General features: G+C 41.5%; 1 protein-coding gene across 1 annotated transcript; it reads left to right on the forward strand.

The window, feature by feature from the left end:
• LOC132765105 (uncharacterized) lies at positions 1–5,230 on the forward strand. The gene is made up of 2 exons (XM_060759324.2): positions 1–1,814; positions 2,809–5,230. Exons 1-2 carry the CDS (start codon positions 1,081–1,083, stop codon positions 3,266–3,268), a joined length of 1,194 nt encoding a protein of 397 aa, XP_060615307.2. The 5' UTR covers positions 1–1,080; the 3' UTR covers positions 3,269–5,230.
• The last annotated feature ends 20,974 nt before the right edge of the window (positions 5,231–26,204 follow it).

Below are 26,204 nucleotides of genomic sequence, written 5' to 3' on the forward strand. Positions count from 1 at the left end.
CCGGATACTGGTGGGGGGGGGGGGGGATTGATTTTGTCATTTGAACCAAATTGGAATTGAACCAAACTTGGCACACAGAACTCCCATGACCAATACAAAATGCGGGAAGGCTTTGGTGGGCATTGACCTTGAGTTTTGGAGTTGTAGTTCCAGAGAGCACTATGGACTCTACCAAAGATGGATCTGGACCAAACTTGACACAAATATTCAATATGCCAAATGGTGGAGTTTGGGGAAAATAGATTTTGACATTTGGGAGTTGTAGTTGCTGGGATTTATAGTTCACCTGTAATGAAAGAGCATTCTGAACCCCACCAAGGATAGAATTGGGCCAAACTTCCCACCCAGAACCCCCATGCCTTGAAGGGACTCACTGGTGCAAGCCTCCCTCCAACCTCACACACTCTCACTCACCCACACATGTGCACCACACTGCCATACGCCAAGCATGCCTGCTCTCCCCTCCTCACTTGGAGTCTCAGAAACAGCCCTTCCCTTGGCCAACCAATCACAGGAGGAGAAAGGCTTTTAGTGAGATGATTCGCTGCTGGTTTCCAAAAAGTAAGGGAAGGACAGGCAGAGAGATCTTCAGTCTTCTCTGCTAAAGGGGTTCCTAAGTCCATCAGAAATATATTTTTTCTGATGGTCTTTGGCAACTCCTCTGAAACCCCCCGTGATTCTCCCCAGGGGTCCCGACCCCCAGGTTGAGAAATGTTGAACGAAACTCTAGTCTTTACTTCCTTAGGAATGGTCACTGAATCTTCAATCTGGCATGCTTGAGATATGTTAATGCAGGTTTGCCACTAGCTTGAACAAATGGCTAAACAAAAGAGTTTGTGCCTCAAAATAGCCACCATCTTGTATTGCAGTTTATAAGCTCAGAATGAACTTGTTTTCCATTTGTGTATTTGTGTAAATGTTCCATTTACTATTTTAATTAGGTATTCTCCACAATCTATTGGACTGCAGCTCCCATGATACCTCACCATTGGCTATGCTTACTCGAATTGTTAACATTTGTAGCAGAAAACTGAAGTAGAAGATTCGTACAGATTGGTGCATATTTACATTCGCACAATTATGGGATCAGTCTTTACACTGCTGGAGTCGACAAAGCCTCCGAATAAAAAGATCAGTACAATTCAAGACCTTACCAAGGAGGAGGCAAAAATATTGGAAGCAGCAAAGCAGCAGACACTAGATATTATGCTAGATGCCCTGAAGAAGAAGGACAAAGTACTGATGAAAGTACCTCAGAGAGTCTTCCTTAAAGGAGAGGAGAAAGAGTCCTTTTGGATGCAGCGTCATGCCATTCTAACAGAAGACACTGTCCAAAAGCTTATTGCAGAACTCAAGAAAGTAACATTTAAGAAGAACATTAGAAAGCCCTTCACTTATGCATACATAGAACAGACAAATGAGAATAAGATCATCTATCTATGTGATATGTTCTGGAAAGCTCCAGAATATCTTGAGAAAGACTCCCAGCCAGGTACACTCATCCATGAATTGTCTCATTTTCTGGGTACCACCGACCTCACTTACAAAGAGAGCACCCTTTATGTTGCATGCAAAGGTATCCTGGTAAAAGGCAGCTCATTAAATCCTCTTCCTCCTGAAGAAGACTACTGGGAAAAGGCTCTTGGGAATGCCTTCCTAAATGCCAACAGCATTGCACATGAGTTTGAGCTCATCCTCAACCACAGAGGAAGTTATGTGGATGGCAAGTACTCCTGCTGTGGGGAAACCAAACGGCACTCTGTGTGTGAGTCTTCTGTGCCTGACTACTTCCACACTTGCACCTCGGATGAAATGTGAGTACATTTTGAATCGAGTGATGTCTGACTTTTAAGGCCCATGGGATGTTTGCCTCTTCCTCCATCCTCCACCAAGTAAACTAAACTCATTCTCTGTTCCTTTGGCTGTTCCAGCACTGACTGCAATTCTTCCCTATACCACATCCAGCCCACCAGATTCTGATGAATGGCTTTCTCGCCTTTCTTTGACCCCACTGCATCCTTAGTACTACAGAAAGCCAGGAGCAGCCCTTTGACAGGGGAAAGTGCCAAAGTTTCAGGAGATATTTATTATGTCTTAGAACAGGGGAAGGAATAGTCACAGAAGAATGGACCATTGAATTAAAAAGCTTAAAGAGCTGGGCATGTTTAGCTTGCAGAAGAGAAGACTGAGGGCCACGTATAAATATGTGAGAGGAAGTCATTGGGAGGAGGGAGCAAGCTTGTTTTCTGCTGCCCTGGATACTAGGACACAGAACAATGGCTTCAAACTACAAGAAAGGAGATTCCACCTGAACATTAGGAAGAACTTCCTGACTGTGAGAAGTGTTCAGCAGTGGAACTCTCTGCCCTGAAGTGTGGTGGAGGCTCCTTCTTTGGAGGCTTTTAAACAGAGGCTGGATGGCAACCTATCAGGGGTGCTTTGAATGCAGTTTTCCTGCTTCTTGGCAGAATGGGGTTGGGCTGGATAGCCAACCAGGTCTCCTCCAACTCTATGATTCTATGACAACCTCTATGCTACGCACTTTTTTTTAGAGTTTTCAGAGACCTATTATATTATTGACACAAAATAAAATATAATCCTATGTCACTAAGAGTAAAATAACACACACAACTCCTTTTCCAGACCTCACTATGCTTCAGCAAGATGTCTCTGCCAGTCATTTGCCTAAGTTCCTTTTCTTGAAAAAATAACATTCTGCCGTCAACTAATAACCAGACCATTTTGTTATTGCAGGAAGATCTAGGGATGACCAGAGTTAATTGAAATCCATTTTCTGGGTTTTTTTAGGTGGGAAACAGAGATACTTCTGAAGGAACTACATCAAAGATCAGAGGCAATAGCACACAAACTAAAGGAGTTTCACAACAATATGGAGGAAGTGTGTGAATCTCTTAGAGAAGCCAAGGCAAAACCTACTAGGGGAGCATTAACAAAGATTGTCCTAATGACGTACACCCTGGTTCTCTCGTCATTTAAACTTTCTGCACTGCTGGAAACAGAAAGCAGATTGACTATGAAGGAAGTCACCAGAGTCTCTACCATCATTTCTGCTGCAAGGGAATTCACAAAAAATAATGAATTGTATCCCATCCTGGATGAATGTCAACGTTTCTTGGATATCCAGAGACTTCTAAAGTTCCTAGATGGAAATGAACTCTTTGCAGATTCTTGGCAGGAATATGAATTCTTCAATCTTCTGATCAATATCATAGACCTCATAATATTAGAGAAAGAGCTCAAGTCCTAAATAGCCATATTGAACTCCAGCTTTGGAAAAAATGTGAGGTATACACAAAGTATTAACATTAGAAAAATAGTTGGGAGGTTCTGAGAACTGTATAACTTTTACAAGCTTTGGCTATAAAATGGGATACCCTGCCCATTTCTACCTGGATTTTGCCCTTGCTTTACAGAATGCTATGGATTTATATTCTTGGTAGGTGTATTGAAGAGTAGAAAAGTCTTAGACCCAGGGGACAAAAGCTGTATTCCCAGTGCTGCATGTGGCCCTCAGCTACACTGTTGCACACCAAGGCTGGGATTGGCACCTTTGAATACAAAAACACACCAATATTCTTTATAAGCAAAACAGTTTATTGAAGATTAATATAGCAATAGCCAAAAAGGTAATAAGTATTCAAACAAGTAATAAAGAAATGTCAACAAAGCGGTCAGTTGAGTCAGGTAAAATCAATCAGTCAAAATCTAAATCCGGAACCAGGAAGGTTCCAAAGTCCAGTAAAAAGGTCCACAGGAGTTAGAGTCTTTCAGTTCCAAAAGGTTGCAAAAAACCAAAGTCCCATGAAAAAACAGCAGCAAACTTGAGCCAATAAATCCAAATGTAGGATCTTGAAACCAGAACAAATCACATACAAGAACCTCAGCATGAACAGGAAGAAATGGATATCAGGCATGAAGCAAAAGGCATGGTAGTTACACATGAAAAACAAATGTTGGACTCACTAAAAAGTATAGATTCAGAGGCCCTATATTTATTCAGAAAGCCACAGAAAAAGCATTCCGTTTCCCTTGGAAAACCTCTCCCTGACCCCTTTTTTCTCTTAATCTTTCTGACCATCTTCTACCCCCTTCCAGGTGGCGATGTTGATTGATTTGACTTCTCCTATCAAACGTTCCTTTCACTATCACTGTGTGGCCGTGGCCGTTCAACCTTTTCATCAGCCTCTTTTTCTACCTACACTGAAGCATCTTTGTCTTGTGAACCAACTATCCCAGAATCCTCAGGATCACTCTGGCTAACATGTTCACTTTGGCTAACTGTACTCTCTTGGCCATCATCTCAATTCCCAAATCCCCAGGAGTCAGCAGAAACCTGATCATTTAACTCAGACATTGGAACCTCTAGAGACTCATGATCATGATCATTCTCCTCAGAACCCTAAGGCAAAGAAACAATCACAGGCTGAACCCCTACATACACTGGAGTCCACTTTGAGCTGAGAAAAAATGGTTTTCCCTGGCTTCACTGCTGGTTAAAGAGAATAGAGATGTACAGCTGCACTGACAAATGCTGGAAACGTGGGAAAGAAAAGGGCACATTTTACCACATGTGGTAGGCATGTGTAAAGAACTCTTTATCTTAAGCAGCTAGAATGTGGGCCTGGCGAAGCCCTGTGGCCATCTTAGGATAGGGAAACAAGGAGACGCCATCTTACTTAAGGATTTTCTAGAGAGGCGTGTCCTAATCCAGGAAGTAGAGATTAGACAGCCAGGATTGGTTAGAAAATAGGGGCGGAGCCTAGCGTTCACAAAAGAAAAAATGTACCTTTTGAACTGGGGGATTGAGTTGGCAGTTGGAATTGTCCATTGGGAGTTTGTCAGTGGGTGATAACAATTGGTTGATGTTAGATAGGAGATCTGGGTTAATCTTTTGTGGTATTCAAGAGCTAGAGAAATTAGCTAAGAATACAGATAGTGGAACAGGACCTTGTTTGTGGTCTGTTTCTTTGTCCCTGAGAAAGGCTAGGCCAAAGGCTATTGGCTAGGTTCCAGAAAGGGGGGGGGGGGATTTTGTTTGGAATTATTATCAGCAATTAATTTCCTGAGGTAATATCCGGTTTTGTTAACATCAAGATTTGAACCCACAGCCCATCTAAGAATTGTACATCAAATGTAACCAGAAGCTTATGTACCAGTAACTTACTGAAACCACTACGCATTTGTACCAGAAGAAGTTTAAGCCTGTTAAATAAACGTTTTATTATTGTTAACACTTTACAACAGCCTCAGTGGGAACATCATTGTGATTTAAACCCTCTAAATAAAACAAACACTATTGTAACACAAAAGGATGTTACTAAGTATACTCTTCACATTCAACTCAGCCTGAATACCAAACAAAAAGGTGGCAGCGAAAACAATTGAGGAAACAGTTTCAAGATCTCCCAGTTGCCTCTTTCCTGTTTTAAAAATCCCCCTGCACCATAATATAATTTCGTTGGCAGCTTGTGGGATTCACTATTTTAAAATCCTCTGTCCCTTTCTCTGCTAAGTTCCTTATAATTAATGGCAATCTGCTGATATAGTTCCCCCAGGTTCCTTATAATTGTTGGTACAGCAGTGTGATATCCTTATAACATGCAACAAAGCAGAAAACAACTGGAAACAGATTTGTGTGTATCTCAAAAAGATGATAAACACAAACTTCAAAATGACACCACAAATGTATCTTTTGAATATGCAAGATGAAGAACTAGAAAGGAAATTTGGAAAAAATATTGTTTTACATGACAGTGGCAGCTCTAATAGTATAATAGATATTTGAAAACCACAGATATACCTCCCTCAGAAGAATGGGAAAAATACATCACAGATTTGCTAATAGTGAGTAAAATAACTGTACTTTTAAGAGGAGAACTATTAGACAACTTTGTTAATGAATGTCAACCAGTGACTGTTACAAATCAATTATTGGTCAACTTTAGATTCAGTTTGGGGTGCTGATTCAGAAAATGGCATTGGATAGACCACATCAGCTCTAGTTTCTGATACAGAACATATGCCATGGTCAGCGACAGGGAAGGAGTGGCAGGCGGTGCAAAAGGAATGGAAATAAAATAAATAAAGAGGAAGGAAGCTTGTGGACCAGATTTTCATCCTTGTGGCCCACTAGTGGTCCACGGCCCACAGGTTAAGAACCACTGCTGTAATGGAACTATAACTGCTGGTGGGGGAGGAGCTTGTTTTTGTGGACCATTTTGTTGAAATTGAAATGGTTTGTTCTGCTTTTTTACTTTTTAAAAACATATGCTTTAATTGAGAGAAAACATTTTAAAAGAATGATTTGGGGGGAAAATATCTTGGAAAATAATATTTGGATTAGTAGTTCCATAATTGCACTGGTAAGCCTAGCTTAGAGAGTCATCACTGTGCAGTTTTCAGCTCCTCTACTCCATTCCTTTCTTCTTCCAGTGCCTTCTGAGAGCATACACTGAAAGACAAAATAAATAAATCTTGAGATACATAGGAAAAGAAGCCTTTCCCCTTTAACACTTAAATGAAAACTTAAAGCCTGGGGAAGATCACTATTCTTACCAAGGCTTACCTTGCTATATTGCATCATGTTGGCAGAGAACCTTATTTCCACAGCAATGGCTACTTGGTTGGGGCTGTGATTATTTATTTATTTCATTTATTTGTTTTTAGGGCCCCCATCCACACAGCCCTATATCCCAGAATATCAAGGCAGAAAACCCCACATTATCTGAGTGTGGACTCTGATAACCCAGTTCAAAGCAGATATTGTGGGATTTTCTGCCTTGATATTCTGGGATATAGGGCTGTGTGGAAGGGCCCAGTCCCAATACCAGAACTCAAAGTGGCTAGAATTGTAATTCACCTGCAGATCTTTCCTTTGGTGGTTATAAAGAATACAACTGTTGCATCGCTGTAAAAATGCACCATGTTATTCAGCTAAATGGCGGTGATCCCAAACCACTATCTTGCTATCAGGAGCATTAGCAACAGCAAAAACGCCTGGAAGAAAATAGCTAGTTCATTTTCCTATTTAAATTTCATTCCTAAAAATCATAATCTAATCATGTACTGAAGCAAAGATTCCTATATCTATTTGCTTTCTTTGAAACACCTGATCCTGAAATAAATCAGTTACACCTATGGTATGCATGTGTGGTTTCTTGACAAGGTCTGTAGTATTTTTTAATCCTGTGGACTATTTTTGGAATAATTAATACTGCACTACTTAACTCCCAGCAAAAACAACTTTCGTGAGAGTCAATTCTGTTCAAAGCAGAAAAAATGTTTCAAGACTCCACATTTAACATTCCTATCACTACAAAATATCTATTAATGGACCAAAGTTAAAGAAATACACATAATCCAACAAGCTGGACTCTATCCATTTGTAATACTCTTCCAATGTTTACTTGAGATAACTATTTAAACAACATTAATTTCATTTTTAGAGCAGTTGTGGAGAATTTCTGGCCCATTGACCATATTTGGTGGATCCATTCAGCCCTTATGAAGAATCTTCTCTCACTCCCTGAAGCCCTATATGCCTTAGTAAAGAGAAGTAATGAATGCCTTGCAGCTACACCCCAAGCTAACCTGGATCTTTATTTACTGGGTTCTTTAAAATGCTGGCAAAACTTTGAGGTTAGAACTCAGGCTCCATTTACCCTGGTAATTTAATGCAATTCAAAGCTAGCTTCAAACTGCAGCTGCCAGAGAAACAAGTGCCACAAAATAAAGTCGTTAATGTGCACTTGTGCTCTGTGGTTTGTGTCATCAACATCTAGGTTTCTAACTGGTTCCAGGATATCCTATGAAATCATCTACATAGCAAAAGTACTTTCTTCAATAAGGATTTGGAACTGTATTAATTGGTCTGTGTAGATGGGGCCTTAGATGTTTTTTGAACTCCCAGCTAAGGCTACTTTGTTCTTCCTTTGTCTTCCACCCTTTGAAGGCAACATTGGAACAGTGAGGCTGCCTTAACTGAGATAGTTATCCAGAAAGACCCCTTTCCTTTGCACTATCTGAAGCCAAATCTGCAGCAGGAGAAGCTCCCTACATCACTTTTGCTGGGGAATAATGATGTCAGAAGGTACTTCTCTGAGCAAGGCACTATACTCGTGACAATAAATGATCCATATGCTTATAGATCACTTGGGTGGTTTGCAGCCTTAATGCCAATTGCTTCCTGTAAATGAGACTACTTCTTGTAAACAAGCCCAAAACTCTGGATGCACTTTCATTTTTGCTCCATTTTCTTGGAAAGAGCACACAAGCGATAAAAGTGTCAGGTGTATGAAAATGTTGCTGCTTGAAATTCCCCTATTCAGGGTTTTAAGGAAACAGGTATGCACAGAAACAAACCTATGTTTTCCACGTCTTCCAACAGTCATCACTGTGTTGCTACTGTTTGCTCAGTCCTTACTGGAATGTTTTGTGGGCCTCTCCCTTATATTTTTCAAAAATTCCCTTGTATAGGTTGTTCAAATTTCATTTTATGTATCCCATTTTGGCCACAGAAATATTCACACTTAATTGTAGAAGTGTGTGTGTAATGTTTATATATAGACATGTCAGGATCTCTTTCCTACATTGTTAGAAAGTCATGATACAGGTGAATATCCCGCTGAATGGAAATCCTTTTTCCACTTCCAGAAATTCCTGAAATAGTAGATCTTGAATAAGACCTGAAGGGTTCCAAATCCTTTCTGGGTGCCCAGCCACAATACCCTAGATTCTGCCTTCCTGAGCAAATTAAAATACTTCACATAAAATGTGTTATAACAAATGCAAAACACAGCTATATAAGTTGTTTGCAGAACAAATTACCTGGGAATGTGTGCCAGTTTTATACTACGGGACTGTATCCCTCTACTCATTCCTACAAATCTGTACATACCCACAACCAAACTCATCCCACCAGAGGGAGAAGACAATCTAATCGAGACAAACTCTTTTGGGGCATTCTCTCCAAAATGAGAAACAGATCACAAGAGGAGGCAATGGTCAAAACCTAGAACAAATGGTATAAAAGCACACAACTGCACAATCATAAGAAATAATGTACAGGAGCACATGTTTCTCAGACTTGTCCTTTGGGGCAGAAGCACACAAGTCTCGATCTCTGATCAGGATGAACAATAAAACACCTTTGTCCTTGTCTTCAGCTGCTTTGGTGAGTTTTAATCTGGAACTTTGGGGTTATTATTAATTATGGTTGACTATGAATTTTAGCATTTCTTGCCAGGCAGAATCCTCAAAGCATTGCGGTCTAGACATGTTAAAACAAAATACATCTTAAAGGAGAAAATCACAACAATGAGGCTTCTAATGGAAAAAAGTGCAGCAGAGGCATAGAGTTACTGTATGGTAGGGAATTATGAGGTTACAAATCTTTTCATAGTTGTTGTTTTCCTGGGGTTTGGCCTAGTGAGAGGAGATAGTGTTGGGGGGCTGTAAAAGTTGGTATTTTTGCCACAATACAATCCTCTGGCATAGAGAGGGGCATTTTAAAGACCCACATATTTGTTACAAAAACAGTGGTTCGTTTGCTAGAGCAGTATCATTATTGTTGTGTGTGTCCCTTCAAGTCGTTTCCAACAAATGGCAACCCTACCCCAGGGTTTTCTTTGGAGAATGTATTGCTTTCATCTGGGACTGAGAAAATGTAACTTGCCCAAAGTCACCCAATGGGTTTCCATGAATGAGTGCAGATTTGAACCCTGTTCTCCCAGAACCCAAGTCTTACACTAGGGTTCTTTGATTTGTTACTTGTTTTTTATTTGATACTAGCCGTCTCCTGCCATGTGTTGCTGTGGCCCAGTCTGGTGATCTGGAAAATAAAATAATGAGAAAGTGCTGGTTTCTAATATATGTAATGTCTTGATGCTTGTGGGCAAACAGTATTTCTTGCCTGTGTTGATGTGGAGTGTGTCTGGTTTGCCTACTCTGGAATATGCAACATATAATTGTCCTTCTTTAGGGGTCCCTTTCAAATCTATGATACTATATCTGTGTGTGTGTGTGTGTGTGTGTGAATCATATCTATCTATCTATTTATCTATATTTATGACTGGACGGCTCTTTGTCAGGAGGGCTTTGATTGCATTTTCTTGTCCTGGTGAAGAGAGTTGGACTGAATGGCCATAAGTATTTTCTGTTGGTCATGGGGGTTCTGTGTGGGACGTTTGCCCCAATTCTGTTGTTTGTGGGGTTCAGAATGCCCTTTGATTGTAGTGAACTATAAATCCCAGTAACTACAAATCCCAAATGTCAAGATGTATTTCCTACAAACTCCATCTGTGTTCATATTTAGGCATATGGAATTTTTGTGCCAAGTTTAGTCCAAATCCATCATTGTTTGAGTCCACAGTGCTCTCTGGATGTAGGTGAACTACAACTCTCAAACTCAAGGTCAATGCCCACCAAACCCTTCTAGTGTTTTCTGTTGGACATAGGAGTCCTGTACATCACATTTGGTTCAATTCCATAATTGGTAGAGTTCAGAATGCTCTTTGTAGGTGAACTATAAATCCCAGCAAATACAACTCCCAAATGACAAAATCAATTTTTTTGAGTGAAGAACATACATTGGGTTCTTAGGTGTATGCTGTCCAAATTTGGTGTCAATTTGCCCAGTGGTTTTTGTGTTATGTTAATCCCATAAACTAACAATACATTATTATTTATATAGATTTTGCTTTTATAATTGATCAGTAATATAACGAGGCAGGGGCTTTCCGGCTTTATTTAAAAATTCCTGAGGTGGCATTTCCAAGGTTTTATCAGTTTTTATCTGTGTTTATTAGGGACTTTCTTGCCCATCCCAGATAAATGTCCTATAAAATCAAAAGTGAAAGCTACAGCCCGGTCATTCTTCTGTGGCTTTCACCATTGGAAATACTGTACACAACAGACCCACTACTTTAATCCTTTTCAAGGTGACAAGGAAGCTGCTAAGTGTGTTCGAAAGAAACAACAGTGAGGAGAAAAACAGTGTGAGTACTGTAGAAGGTTTAGCTTTTTCAGCTAAGTTTTGTTCCTTATCTCTTATTGTTAACTGCTGTCAGGTCCACTTCAACTTCTGATGGCCCTATGAATGAGAGACCTTCAAGTCATCCTACCATCAACAGTTCTTCGGCCTTGCAGATTCAGAGCTGTGGCTTCCATGATTGAATCTATCTATCTGAAATGTAATCTTCACCATTTCCTGTTGTGTTAGTATTTTCTTCCTTTACTTTCTTGAGTAATTGTTCAGAGCCTGTGCTAGTTTCTGCTAGTAGTATGGTGCCATATAGATCTCTTAAATTAGTGTCATATGGATATATTAAATTGTTGAGATTCCCTCCTTCAATTTTCACAACTCCTTCCTTTGAGTCTGATCCTACTTACGGTACATGTTGTTTGTTCAGCATACAGGTTAAACACACAAGGCGACAAAACGTAGTTTTGCCTGACACCCTTGCCAATTTGAAATTATTCTATTTCTCAGTATATTGTCCCATGATAATCACCTGTTATGATCCACAGTTCTTGATCAGCTACAAGTAAAATCTTTGCCATATCTATAAAGCACGGGTTGATGTTGTTTTGAAAATCTTTGGTGTGCTCCATTAACCAACTTACACTATTTGCGATGTAATCCATAGTGCCTATCCCTGAACCCAGTTTGGAAGTCTGAAAATAAGATCTCTCTTACTGGGGTCTTGGAATCTCTTTCTTAGCCTGAATATGTAATTGAAGCGTATGCAGCTATGCCCAGATTAAAGCCCTGCAATATTTTCATGGCATTACTAGTCACTGCAGCAGGTGAAACAAAAGAATTTCCCACAAAAAAGCAATGTTTCATAAGGAAAATTATATTTTGCATTCAGATTCCTCCCTGTCTCTTGTGTGAACCTTTCAAACACTGTAAATAACTATCGATGACTTAGTAGCCAGCTTCTGGTTTACATATTAGAAGCCAACTTGGGCCTTTTGTGGGAGAAATAATAATAATAATAATAATTATTATTATTATTATTATTTAATTTTAATTCATCCTCTCTCCCTGAAGGGACTAAGGTAGGATATAAGCAGAATAAATGAGCAAATAAATTAAGCAGTTTGGAGAATTAATGGTATTTTAGATTACAGTATGTCATATTACACCTCCCATCATCCCTGGCATTGGGTTATTCTTTCTGGAAATTGAGACCAACAATATTGGGAGAGTGTAAAGAAGGGGATGGCAGCTACTGTATTTACCTTCCGCTGTGACATTTGACTGGGCCGAGGTTCATTCCCCAGTACCAACAAATGGCACCAAAATAGATCTGCTGTGTTTCAGGCTGGATCTACACTGTCGTAATAAATTAGTTTCAGAATGCAGTTTAACTGCATCAAACTGGATTATATGGGAATGTAGTCTCATATTTCATTGGCCACACCAAGGCCGTGGAATAACCCGCTAGTTGAGTACAAACAGCTAAATCAGCTGTCGGAATTTATAAGTGAAGACCTGTCTCTTCTGGCAGGACTACCCAAATTAAAACATGAATTTTAATGTATGTCCTTAGTTTAATCTCTGTTTTGTCTATTTTAATATGTATTTCATAGAGATCAGTTTTGGTATGTAACTTTTATGGACATGTGCACATTTTCTAGTGTTTTTGCTGTGTTTGTGTATTTAATTGTTTTGTAACCTGCCTCTTGAGACATGAGGAGAAGCGAGTAGAATTAATAATAATAATAATAATAATAATAATATCCAGTTCAATTCAGTTAAACTGCATTCTGAAATTGCATTATACGTATATCAGTGTAGATTCAGCTTTAGTGTCCAGATAGCAGAAAGACAAACCTTTCTGATGTACTCAATGGTAGGATAAATATGCTAATCTCAACTACATGATTTGTTTTGGTACAGGAAACTGAATCAGGCCATTTTTTTACTTCCATGAAGCTATGAGTTCACAAGAAGTTGTGGTGTGTGCAAAGATACAGGATAAACGGTGTTGTTTTAAAGCCTCTGAAGGTACAATTGAAGCCTCTGAAAGTACAATTGAAGACCTAACTGCAGAAGAGAGAAACATTGCAGAAGACGCAAAGCAGAGGGCTTTGATGATCCTGCAGGATGCCCTGAAGAAAAAAGACAAGGTGCTGATGCAGGTGCCTAAAAAACTAGTACTTGATGAAGAAGGGAGCTGTCAGTTTTGGATGGAACGTCATGCAATAGTGACAGAAGATCTGGTGAATAATCTTATTGCAGAACTTAAGACAGTGAAATTTAAGAAAGTCAACACCAGTGAACAAAGGGAAAAGGCAACATTTAAGGATAGCAGTGGCAAGGCACAGTACTATGCTTATGTATATCGAAATGATATTACAAAAACCATTTACTTGTGTGAGATGTTCTGGAAAGCTCATAAGTACCTTGAAAAAGATTCCCAGCCAGGCACCCTCATCCATGAAGTGTCTCACTTTTTGGGTACTCGTGATTTCACTTATAAAGAGAGTACCATTCTTGCTGGCTGCAAAGGTCACAGAATAAAAGCCAACCCAGAAAATAATTCATCCTCAAAAACAAAAGAAAAAGAAGAAGAAAAAATTAGGAATTTTTTGGAAAGCATTGGACTGCCCTGCATAAATAGAGTGCCACTGCCAGGCAAACTTGAAAACTATATTGAGACATCCTGCTACAATGCCCTCAGTCTTGTCTGGAATGCCAACAACATTGAGTATGAGTTTGAGCTGACCATAAAACATGGAGGAAAATATGAGAAAGGCAAATATTGCTGCTGTGGGGAAAGTGAACGGTACTCTGTGTGTGAGTGTTCAGTGCCTAATGAATTCCACACTTGTGATTCTGAGAAAACGTAAGTAACATTTATCCTAGACAAATTCATACTGAGGGAGTCATTATACTGTAATGTCGTGATCTAAATGGTGAGCTAGAACTCCAGGAGACCAGTGCTTGAATCCCCGCTTTCCCATTGAAGCCCCTTTGTTTGCCCAGGAAACCCTGTGATGTCCCATGAATTAGGATCATCATAGGTTAGGAATGATTTGAAAGTATATAACAAATTAACATTGAAACATGTACTGTACTCCCATCAAAGTTCATTAAAAGGAAGCTGGCGATGTACAAACGTGCATATGTAGCACCCAAAATCCTTCCGTGGGTGGCAGGATGCAAACATTTGCCATGATAGAATTAAGCCTGAATCTGACATCTCACCTTCTGCAGGACTCAGCTGTTTCTGCTTAACCCCACCTCACCAACATGACTTTAGTGGCCAATGGAGATTGGAAGCAGAGGGTGGCTCTAGATAGCCCCTTCATTGCGGAAACTTCCACAATAAAAAGGGGGCTGTCCAGACAATGTTTTGGACAATGCCGAATTAATTCACCACAAACCAGGAAATCCCTGGTTTATGGCGAATTAATTAGTGGGTTATTCTGCGCCTTCTTAGAAATTACTCCAGAAAACTAGGAATCCCAACCCCCTCCCTCAAAGCCATCAACCCCCTTTTCAAAGTAAAATAAACTTACTCGGCCTCCATTACAGTGTTGCCAGAGCTCTCCTAGCACATAGAAAATCGCCCCCCCCCCCCCCCCAAAATCTCCTGGCAAATTATTTCTACATGCCAGAATAGCTCTGGCAACACTGTAATGGAGGCTGGATAAGTCTATTTTACTTTTAAAAGGGCTTTGGGGGAGAGGGGTAGGGTCTGCCAGGCCAGGCCTGGAAGAACATCTGGACATCCACCCCAGAAAGTGCACACATTCTGGGGTGAGTGTAGGCAAGCCCCCAGCAACATCCGTGTTTTTTAAATGCAGATGCTCCTGGGATAATGGCCAGTCTGGAAAGACCCAGAGTGTCTGGCCAGGCCTGTAGCGAGGGGGTGGTTTTAGGGGTTCAACCCCCCCCGAAATGTTTCAGATTTTTAAAAAAACCTGGTTTACTCATGAATTTTAACTGGTTAACCAAATCCTATGAGATGCAAAAAAATTAAGAGTCTCTCCAGAACTGCAAGCACTATCTCAGGCAAATATTGACAATTTATTCACACTGTCATTACTTGCAGCAATAGCCGATGTAGTGAAGCAACCAAGTTGGGTGTGTGTGTGTTGAATGCTCTCATTAAGGAGGCCAGACTTGGTGGAGGTGGTTGACAGGGGCGGAGCTGCAGGCTATGGAAGGTTGCTCTGCTCCCTCTGTGCTCTTTGCTTCAGCGTGAGCTAGGAGACAGGTTTCAAATTAACCCCCCCCCCCCGTGAAATTTTCAACCCCCACTGAAAATTTCAACCCCTCCCGAAATTTTTTTCTGGCTATGGCCCTGTGTCTGGCTATGTTTCCTTAGCAGAACAACAAAGAGAGTGTTCATGACAGTCACAGTGATGGTGTTCTCTGAAATTCCCTGGTAATAGTGATGGTGTTGTGTACTCCGCTATAAGGACATAGCCAGACACCTTGCTCTCCATTGAGGACTAAATGTGTATGTTGGTCAATGGCAGGAAGAAGCAGGTGAGCAGCTTAATGGTGACCTGGAAAGTTTTTTTAAAAAAAAATTAAGGCTAGTTTGGGGGGCTTCAGGGGAGGGTGCCATCAAAGTCGCTTTGATCCGCGTGGGCTTTGACACCACATTAACTGCGGTCTCTGAGGATGTAACTCAAGCATCTGCTTGTCCAGTTTTGTTGGATTCATTTCAATCTGTTCAACTCGACGAGGTCATCAGGGTTCTGGGAGAGGCGAGACCTACCACATGCATCCTAGACCCCTGCCCTTCCTGGCTGGTAAAAGAAGCCAGAGGGGGTTTGGCAGAGTGGGTAAAGGGGGTGGTTAATGCCTCCCTTTGGGAAGGCAAGATTCCAGCCAGCCTAAAACAAGCTTTAATTAAACTGCTGTTGAAAAAAACATCACTAGACCCCACTCAATTCGTCAACTTTCGGCCAGTTTCCAATCTCCCCTACTTGGGCAAAGTCCTGGAACGTGTGGTGGCCTCGCAACTCCGGGAATTCCTGGTGGACATGGGCTATCTAGATCCGGCACAGTTTGGCTTTAGGCTGGGACATGGTACTGAGACAGCCTTGGTCGCCTTAGTTGATGATCTGCGCCGGGAACTGGACAGGGGGAGTGTGTCCCTGTTGGTTCTACTGGACCTCTCTTCGGCCTTCGATACCGTCGACCACGGTATCCTTCTGGGACGCCTCGCGGGAATGGGTCTTGGGGGTACTGCCTTGCAGTGGCCCCGGTCCTTTCTCAAGGGTCGCTCCCAGAAGGTGTCACTAGGGGACTCCTGCTCGACTCCTCGGCCATTGCACTGTGGAGTCCCGCAGGGCTCAATACTGTCCCCTATGTTGTTTAACATTTACATGAAGCCGTTGGGAGAGATCATCCGGAGTTTTGGGGTACGATGTCATCTGTACGCAGATGATGTCCAACTCTATAACTCTTTTCCACCTACCACTAAGGAGGCTGTTCAAGTCATGAACCGGTGCTTGGCCGCTGTCTCGGACTTGATGAGGGACAACAGATTGAAACTAAACCCAGACAAGACAGAGGTACTCCTGGTCAGTCCTAAGACCGAACAGGGTACGGGGTTACAGCCTGTGCTAGACGGGGTCACACTCCCCCTAAAAGCTCATGTACGCAGTCTGGGAGTTCTCCTGGATTCATCGCTGAGCCTGGAACCCCAGGTCTCAGCGGTGGTCAGGAGAGCTTTCACACAATTGAAACTTGTGCGCCAGCTGCGTCCGTACCTTGGGAGGGCTGACTTGGCCACGGTAGTACACGCTTTGGTTACATCCCGCTTAAATTACTGCAACACTCTCTACGTGGGGTTGCCTTTGAAGACTGCCCGGAAGCTGCAGCAAGTCCAACGCGCGGCAGCCAGATTACTAACGGGGGCTGGGTACAGGGAGCACACCACTCCGCTGTTACGACAGCTCCACTGGCTGCCAATTAGCTTCCGAGCACAATTCAAAGTGCTGGTGTTGACCTATAAAGCCCTAAACGACTCCGGCCCTGTTTACCTCTCCGAACGTATTCTCCCCTACGAACCATCAAGATTACTAAGATCATCTGGAGAGGCCCTGCTCTCGGTCCCACCAGCCTCGCAAGCGCGGCTGGTGGGGACGAGGGACAGGGCCTTCTCGGTGGTGGCCCTGCAACTCTGGAACTCTCTCCCTCTGGAGGCCAGAACTGCCCCATCCATCCTAACATTTAGGAAACGGGTGAAGACGTGGCTGTGGAGTCAGGCCTTCGAGGAATGAGACAACACCATAGGACTCTGGATGGAAGTGGATATAGATCCATCTTAATAGGACGACTGACCACTGTAGATTTATATTTAGTGTATTTTAAAGTTGATGTGTAATTTGTGATATATGATATTTTAATGAATGTATATGTTTTTATGGCTGTAAACCGGGCTGAGTCCCTCAACGAGGTTGAGAAGCTCGGTATACAAAACTGTGAAATAAATAAATAAATAAATAAATAAATATGAGTTAGGGAGACTGACTTTTCTAACTGGCAGCTCCAGCTTCCGGTATGAGACAAAAATCTCCAATCATGGTGTAATGAAGAATGGTGAATAATATTGTTCTACCCTTTTGCTAGGCTCTGGTAGAAGGACAGGTATTCTCGAAAGGACTGTGCTAGAACTTAAGTGTGCCTTTCAGTTGAGTCAGAAATATAATTTTGGGGAGAAAACACATATTCTCATTTTTGGTTTCAAGGAACTGGCATTGGATTATGGAGGACCGACGTAGTGAATAATGGGGCAAGTGTTGGCCAAAGCTGTCCCAGTTGCCCACCCCTGCTTTAATTAAGCACTTTTCATATCAATTTCCTTGTTCTCAAGGAAGCGATCACGTTAGACAGATAGCCAAGCAGAAGGTTTGGGGAAGAGATTGAAAATCTACTCCAGTTGAGGAAACAATATTAAATTACTTGTCCTACTTCCAGAGGAGGCAAATGATTGGCGCCCGGGTATGTAGGAAAGAAAACTGATATCAGTGGGCGCATTTAAGCTTTTCATCCAAGTGTGGAAACAGCCCTAAATAGGTTGGCAGGAATATGGCAAGCCGCAACTAATGGGTGCTGTGTTTTGTCTTTCAGAATTGATAAGGTTGACCGAGACACAGTCTTCAGAACAAGTACCTTAGAGACCACCTACTTTACATTGAACTCCAGAATTCAGCCCAGTCAAGCAAAAATGATAGAATTACTCCTGGAACCACGTCAGACACGGCTAGTTCGACACTATATGCCTTCCCGATCCAGAAACTGTGAAAGGCATGATAATCCTGGCTTTCTACATACTCTTATTGACCATGTTAAATCCAGTCTTAAACATTTATTGTCGAAGGTTTACATGGCCGGAAGCACTTGGTTGTTGTAGGTTTTTCAGGCTGTATGGCCATTTTCTAGAAGCATTCTCTCCTGACGTTTTGACTACATATGTGGCAAGCATCCTCAGAGGTTGTGACAGGAGAGAATGCTTCTAGAACATGGCCATGCAGCCTGAAAAACCTATAACAACTCAATCTGATCCATTTTTCATATCACATGCACTTGTTTAGTCCTACCACTCATATACTAACATGTTCAATTTCAGAAAATGATTTATATTAAACTTAGAATCATAGAATAGAATCATAGAATCAAAGAGTTGGAAGAGACCTCAGGGGCCATCCAGTCCAACCCCCTGCCAAGAAGCAAGAATATTGCATTCAAATCACCCTTGACAGATGGCCATCCAGCCTCTGTTTAAAAGCTTCCAAAGAAGGAGCCTCCACCACACTCCGGGGCAGAGAGTTCCACTGCTGAACGGCTCTCACAGTCAGGAAGTTCTTCCTAATGTTCAGATGGAATCTCCTCTCTTGTAGTTTGAAGCCATTGTTCCGCGTCCTAGTCTCCAAGGAAGCAGAAAACAAGCTTGCTCCCTCCTCCCTGTGGCTTCCTCTCACATATTTATACATGGCTATCATATCTCCTCTCAGCCTTCTCTTCTTCAGGCTAAACATGCCCAGTTCCCTAAGCCGCTCCTCATAGGGCTTGTTCTCCAGACCCTTGATCATTTTAGTCGCCCTCCTCTGGACACATTCCAGCTTGTCAATATCTCTCTTGAATTGTGGTGCCCAGAATTGGACACAGTATTCCAGATGTGGTCTAACCAAAGCAGAATAGAGGGGTAGCATTACTTCCTTAGATCTAGACACTAGGCTCCTATTGATACAGGCCAAAATCCCATTGGCTTTTTTTGCTGCCACATCACATTGTTGGCTCATGTTTAACTTGTTGTCCACGAGGACTCCAAGATCTTTTTCACACGTACTGCTCTCGAGCCAGGCGTCCCCCATTCTGTATCTTTGCATTTCATTTTTTCTGCCAAAGTGGAGTATCTTGCATTTGTCACTGTTGAACTTCATTTTGTTAGTTTTGGCCCATCTCTCTAATCTGTCAAGATCGTTTTGAATTCTGCTCCTGTCCTCTGGACTATTGGCTGTGAGCAATGTAAAATGCTCTTCTGCTAATGTAAAATGATTTGTTTGATCTTATTAGATACCATCTATGCTCTGTTTGAAAATGTAATACAACTCCCTTCAGGAAGAGGGGGCAGGATATAAATAAAGCTTGTTGTTGTTGTTGTTGTTGTTGTTACTTCTTGGAAGGAGAGCAATGACCAATCTTGATAAAATAGTGAAGAGTAGAGACATCTCACTGGCAAAAATCTGCATAGTTAAAGCAATGGGATTCCCCATAGTAACCTTTGGATGCGAGAGCTGGACCTTAGGGAAGGCTGAGCGAAGGAGAATAGACGCTTTTGAACTGTAGTGTTGGAGGAAAATTCTGAGAGTGCCTTGGACTGCAAGAAGAACCAACCAGTTCATACTCCAGGAAATAAAGCCCAACTGCTCACTGGAGGGAAGGATAGTAGAGGCAAAGATGAAGTAAAGTTCTTCACGGCTGCAATTAAAATTCGGCGGATGATGATTGAGGGTTAAAAGACCTAAGCTTCTCCTCTGGAATATAGATGGGAAATCAGATATAGACTGATTAGACTGATATTTATAGGGTTGGATTCCCCCCCCCCCCCCCCCCCGGTGCCGTCCCCACTACCTCTCTTTAGACTGCATCAGATGATCTTGTGGGTTAAGTTAGGTTTTAATAACTACTTGTATTGGTCTTTAGTTTCAATTTTAAAATTTGTTGAAGTTTGAAGTGTATAACCCCTTGGATTTGATGTGAATGTACGGGACTGGGTCCCCATGTTGTGATCTGGTCATCGACCGTAATAAACTTTACTTACTTACTTACACCGGTTCATGGGAGGGATGTGGTCACACAGATAGGCAGGACCCGAACAGTTTATATCCATGGTGAAGCACAGCATGGGGTTAACAAATTACAAGAAATGTACTTCCCAGCAATTACTTTGCAGAGCAATTAGGTTCTAATGAAATCATACTTCTAAGGTAACATAATGAGTAACATAATGAGATCAGGGAAAATACACAGACCAGTTAGATATGATCTCACTAACATTCCTAGCGAATATACAGTGGACGTGAAGAACAGATTTGAAGGACTAGATTTAATAAACAGAGTCCCAGAAGAACTATGGACAGAAGTCCGCGACATTGTTCAGGAGGTGGCAACAAAGTACGTCCCAAAGAAAAAGAAAACCAAGAAGGCAAAATGGTTGTCTGCTGAGACACTGGAAGTAGCCCAAGAAAGGAGGAAAGCAAAAGGAAACAGTGATAAGGGGAGATATGCCCAGTTAAATGCGCAATTCCAGAGGTCGGCCAGAAGAGATAAGGAACTATTTTTAAATAAGCAATGCATGGAAGTGGAAGAAGACAACAGAATAGGAAGGACAAGAGACCTCTTCCAGAAAATTAGAAACATTGGAGGTAAATTTCAGGCAAAAATTGGTATGATAAGAAACAAAGATGGCAGGTACCTAACAGAAGCTGAAGAGATCAAGAGAAGGTGGCGAGACTATACAGAAGATCTGTATAGGAAGGATAATAATATCGAGGATAGTTTTGACGGTGTGGTGGATGAATTAGAACCAGACATCCTGAGGAGTGAGGTTGAATGGGCCTTAAGAAGCATTGCTAACAACAAGGCAGCAGGAGACGACGGGATCCCAGCCGAACTGTTCAAAATCTTAAAAGAGGATGCTGTCAAGGTGATGCATGCCATATGCCAGCAAATATGGAAAACACAAGAATGGCCATCAGACTGGAAAAAATCAACTTATATCCCCATACCAAAAAAGGGAAATGCGAAAGACTGCTCAAACTTCCGCACAGTGGCCCTTATTTCTCATGCCAGAAAGATAATGCTCAAGATCCCACAAGGAAGACTCCAGCAATACATGGAGCGAGAGTTGCCAGATGTTCAAGCTGGGTTTAGAAAAGGCAGACGAACGAGAGACCAGATTGCCAATATCCGCAGGATAATGGAGAAAGGCAGGGAGTTTCAGAAAAACATCTACTTCTGCTTCATTGACTATTCTAAAGCCTTTGACTGTGGATCATAATAAATTGTGGCAAGTTCTTGGTGGGATGGGCATCCCAAGCCACCTTGTCTCTCTCCTGAGGAATCTGTACAAGGACCAAGTAGCAACAGTCAGAACTGACCACGGAACAACAGACTGGTTCAAGATTGGGAAAGGCGTACGGCAAGGCTGCATCCTCTCACCCAACCTTTTTAACTTGTATGCAGAGCACATCATGTGATGTGCGGGGCTTGATGAATGCAAAGCTGGGGTGAAAATTGCTGGAAGAAACATTAACAACCTCAGATATGCAGATGACACCACTCTGATGGCCGAAAGCGAGGAGAAGCTGAGGAGCCTTCTAATCAAGGTGAAAGAAGAAAGCGCAAAAGCTGGGTTGCAGCTAAACATTAAAAAAACCAAGATTATGGCAACAGGAATGATTGACAACTGGAAAATAGAGGGAGAAAATGAGGAGGCCGTGACAGACTTTGTATTTCTAGGTGCAAAGATTACTGCAGATGCAGACTGTGGCCAGGAAATCAGAAGACACTTACTTCTTGGGAGGAGAGCAATGTCCAATCTCGATAAAATAGTAAAGAGTAGAGACATCAGACTGGCAACAAAGATCCGCCTAGTCAAAGCCATGGTATTCCCCGTAGTAACCTACGGATGTGAGAGCTGGACCTTAGGGAAGGCTGAGCGAAGGAAGATAGATGCTTTTGAACTTTGGTGTTGGAGGAAAGTTCTGAGAGTGCCTTGGACTGCGAGAAGATCCAACCAGTCCATCCTCCAGGAAATAAAGCCCGACTGCTCATTGGAGGGAAGGATACTAGAGACAAAGTTGAAGTACTTTGGCCACATCATGAGGAGACAGCAAAGCCCAGAGAAGACAATTATGCTGGGGAAAATGGAAGGTAAAAGGAAGAGGGGCCGACCAAGGGCAAGATGGATGGATGGGATCCTTGAAGTGACTGGACTGACCTTGAAGGAGCTGGGGGTGATGATGGCCGACAGGGAGCTCTGGCGTGGGCTGGTCCATGAGGTCACGAAGAGTCGGAGACGACTGAACGAATGAACAACAACAACATAATGAGTAAAAAATGGTGCCACTTTCTTAACATAATAATAATTGTTCAAATTATGTTCCAATGTTCTTTTTAAAAACTGATTTTTCCAGGAATTACTTTCTGACTTATGGAAACCTTAAGATAACTATCATTTTCTTGCCATGGTTTATTCAAAGGAAGTTTGCCTTTACATTCCTCTCAGGCTGACATAGTCTGAATTGTCCAACGAAATCTAGTGGGTTTTCATGACAAAACAAGGGTTCAAACTCTCATATCTGGAGTAAGAGCCTGATAGTCGAACTACTACATCATAAGCGCACAGGTAATACAGAAGTTTAAACTATGGGAAACCACTTTCAGTTCCAGCTGGTAGTACCTGTAGGGGTAAAGTCTCACCCAGGAGCACCCCCAAGCTGCAAATCTGAGACTTCAGTGTACTGTAAGGAATCCCTACTCCCAAGCCATTAATTCTATTAACAGGGGAACTTCTGCTGGGATCAAACTGAACTCCATTTTATCCACTCTTGATCTCAAGCATTGTTCCAGAATCTGAACAATGTTCTTGGAAAATGGTGAGAGCATGTTTGATGGAATCAATTTGCTGTGGCTCTGCACACCAGACCCTGGACAATTTCTCCCCATAGCTTCATCCCTGTCAGGGTACTTTAAGATATGGGATACATTATGGATCTCGCTGCTAGAAGCAGGCCAAAGAAGGCTACTCGGTTGGACAAGATGGCCTACCTATAGAGATATTATAAAGAAATCTCAAGAAGAAATCACCCAACAATTCAAGACAGTCTCCTGGTTCCAATATGCACAGCTAAAAGAATATTTTAAGAAGGATAAAGAACAAGGATTTTGTGAAAGAGACAACTTTTGGGAGACAATAATACAGAAAGACAAGAAAAACATTACAAATATATATATTAAACTATTAGAATGGGTCACAGAAACAGGGATAATCAAGGACTGCATGATTAAATGGGCTACTAATATAGGTAGATTTATAAATTATAAAGAATGGGAGCTGCTATGGAACAAGAAAATGAAATACACGTATGCAACGGAACTAAAGGAAAATTGCTACAAGATGATATACTGATGTAACATGACACTGCAGAAACTGGGTACAATGTACAAGACAATCTCAAACAAATGTTGGAAGTGCGAGACCCAAGTGGGAACATTTTATCACCTATGATGGACCTTTCCCAAAGTGAAGAGCTATTGGAAAAGAATCCAAGAAACGACTCAGAAAATATTGAACATTAAAATACAGATGAAACTAGAATATTTCCTGTTAGGTATTATGGATGAAGATATAACTCTAGATTCAAACCAAGATATCCTTTTCATATATTTGATGACAGCAGCTAGAATTGTCTGCTAGAAAATGGAAACTCAAGGGTTCGTGCACAATAGAAGAATGGCTAAATAAAGTTTGGGAAATAACGGACATGGATAAATTGACCTTTTATCTGAAAGATTATATGGGAAAACCAATCAGGAGAACTGACTGGAAACAGTTTGAAGACTTCATGAAGACTACGTGAAAACTCAGTTGAGTATCACCTACCAGAGGAGATGAGACAGAGCAAAATGAAATGAAATAAAATAAAAAAGACTCTGAAAAACCATATCCAGAAAGGCAAGCCTTCAGGTCAAAGAAGAAATAAATATAAAGAGAGGCAGATGACGATGCGGAGAAGACTGGGAAGTCAACCCCCCCCCCCCTTTTATTTTTACCTCTTGCTTTCCTTGTTTAAATTCCTTCCTACATTCCTCCCCTCCTCCCACCGGTATTTTTTTCTTGACCTTTCCTTCCCCACTCCCCCCCCCCCCCATATTTACCCTGATCTTTCCCAGAAATACCCCCTATATTTTTATGTACACTTTGAAAAAATCTTAATTAAAAATTATATTAAAAAATATAAAATATGGGATTCCTCAATTTTATCTTCAAACTCACATGAAATCTGAAGAGGTATAGTCCAGAGGCAATCTTCTTCATGATTCTTGCCAAATGATCTGAGAAGACATTTTATGTTTTCATACCTTGTATTTTAAATGGTTTATGAATTCAAACATCCATATTGCATTTCATATTTGGCTGAACTGAAAAACTATTTTAAACACTTTTCAGTTGCATTTTTAAAACATTGTACTATTCAATTGCTCTCCATTTTGCATCTGTTACTCATTTCTTGCACTGCCGTCTTAGTTTATTGATTTCACTCCCATATCTGCCTTGAATCCTAGCTTTGTGAAAGCAGTGGGATGTTTTTAAAAAGCAATGTAACACAGGTGAAGAAAAATATCATTGTCATTATTTTTCTGAGTTGTTGCTGTCTTTGTGTCTTTCACACTAATCCTCTGATGGTATCCACGTGTCCACTTCTCTCCTGTCTCCCTTGGACAAAATTAGCCCACATGGTTATAGCAAATGTGCAAAGAAAGGGAAGAGGAAGGCTTCAGGAAAGGAAGCAGGTGTTCATTGATCTACATGGTGCCTTGGATCAGGCCTGTAGCGAGGGGGGGTGGGGGTTAGGGGTTCAAACCCCCCTGAAATTTTTCAGGTTAAAAAAAAATAAACCTGGTTTACTCATGAATTTTAACTGGTTAACCAAATCCCCATGCTGTCTATGAGATGCAAAATATTAAGAGTCCCTCCAGAGCTGCAAGCACTATCTCAAGCAAATATTGACAATTTATTCACACTGTCATTACTTGCAGCAATAGCCAATGTAGTGAAGCAACCAATTTTTTTTTTGGGGGGGGGAGTGTTGAATGCTCTCATTAAGGAGGCCAGACTTGGTGGAGGTGGTTGACAGGGGCGGAGCTGCAGGCTATTGAAGGCTGCTTTGCCCCCTGCTGTGTTCTTTGCTTCAGCGTGAGCTAAGAGGCAGGTTTCAATTCCCCCCCCCTGAAATTTTCAACCCCTCCCAAAATTTTAAAAACTACCCCCCCCCCCCCCAAAAAAAATTCAACCCTCCCCGAAATTTTTTTCTGGCTATGGCCCTGCCTTGGATCACCTAAAGAATGGAAGGTCCTGGCAGCTGTGCTGCTGCGTCTCCTTGAAACACATTTGCCCTCCGTGATGAAACCCAGATTCATTTTGTTTCATTCGGCTTCTCTGAGAGATAGAGAAATGTCTCCTGCTCTCTCCCTGTTGTGCAATCATTTAACAAATGTCTATTCTGTTATCTCAAACAGTCTTGCCTGTCCACAATCAACAGACACTAAACCTCTGATTTTCTGATGTTTTATTTATTTGTTGGAACATTTCTATACTATATTTATACTCAGCTGAACTTTACAATATACGAGGGGCATTCATTAAAGATTTCCTCTGGCACACATCTATTTACCACAGGATGCTGAAACTGCACATATGTAATGTTATAAGTCTCTATAGGTTACATGTCAATTTACAACTCAAAACTGATAACTATCTTAATTTTACAGGTGCTGAAGTGGTGTGAGTTTTGATAATGGACCCAGTGGAATACAGAGCACTAATCAAGTTCCTTTACCAAAGGAGATGATATGAAAGAGGTTTATGGTGATGATTCCCCATCATATGATATAGTCAAGAACAGGCATTGTCAATTCAAAT

This window comes from Anolis sagrei, chromosome 1, assembly GCF_037176765.1.
Source record: "Anolis sagrei isolate rAnoSag1 chromosome 1, rAnoSag1.mat, whole genome shotgun sequence".
Lineage (NCBI taxonomy): Eukaryota > Metazoa > Chordata > Lepidosauria > Squamata > Dactyloidae > Anolis > Anolis sagrei.

Excerpts from the sequence above, each read along its gene's own strand:
- LOC132765105 (XM_060759324.2), top strand. The coding sequence starts at position 1,081 with ATGGGATCAGTCTTTACACTGCTGGAGTCGACAAAGCCTCCGAATAAA. Across the intron at positions 1,815-2,808 it reads ACTTGCACCTCGGATGAAAT|GTGGGAAACAGAGATACTTC; the intron begins GTGAGTACATTT and ends GGGTTTTTTTAG.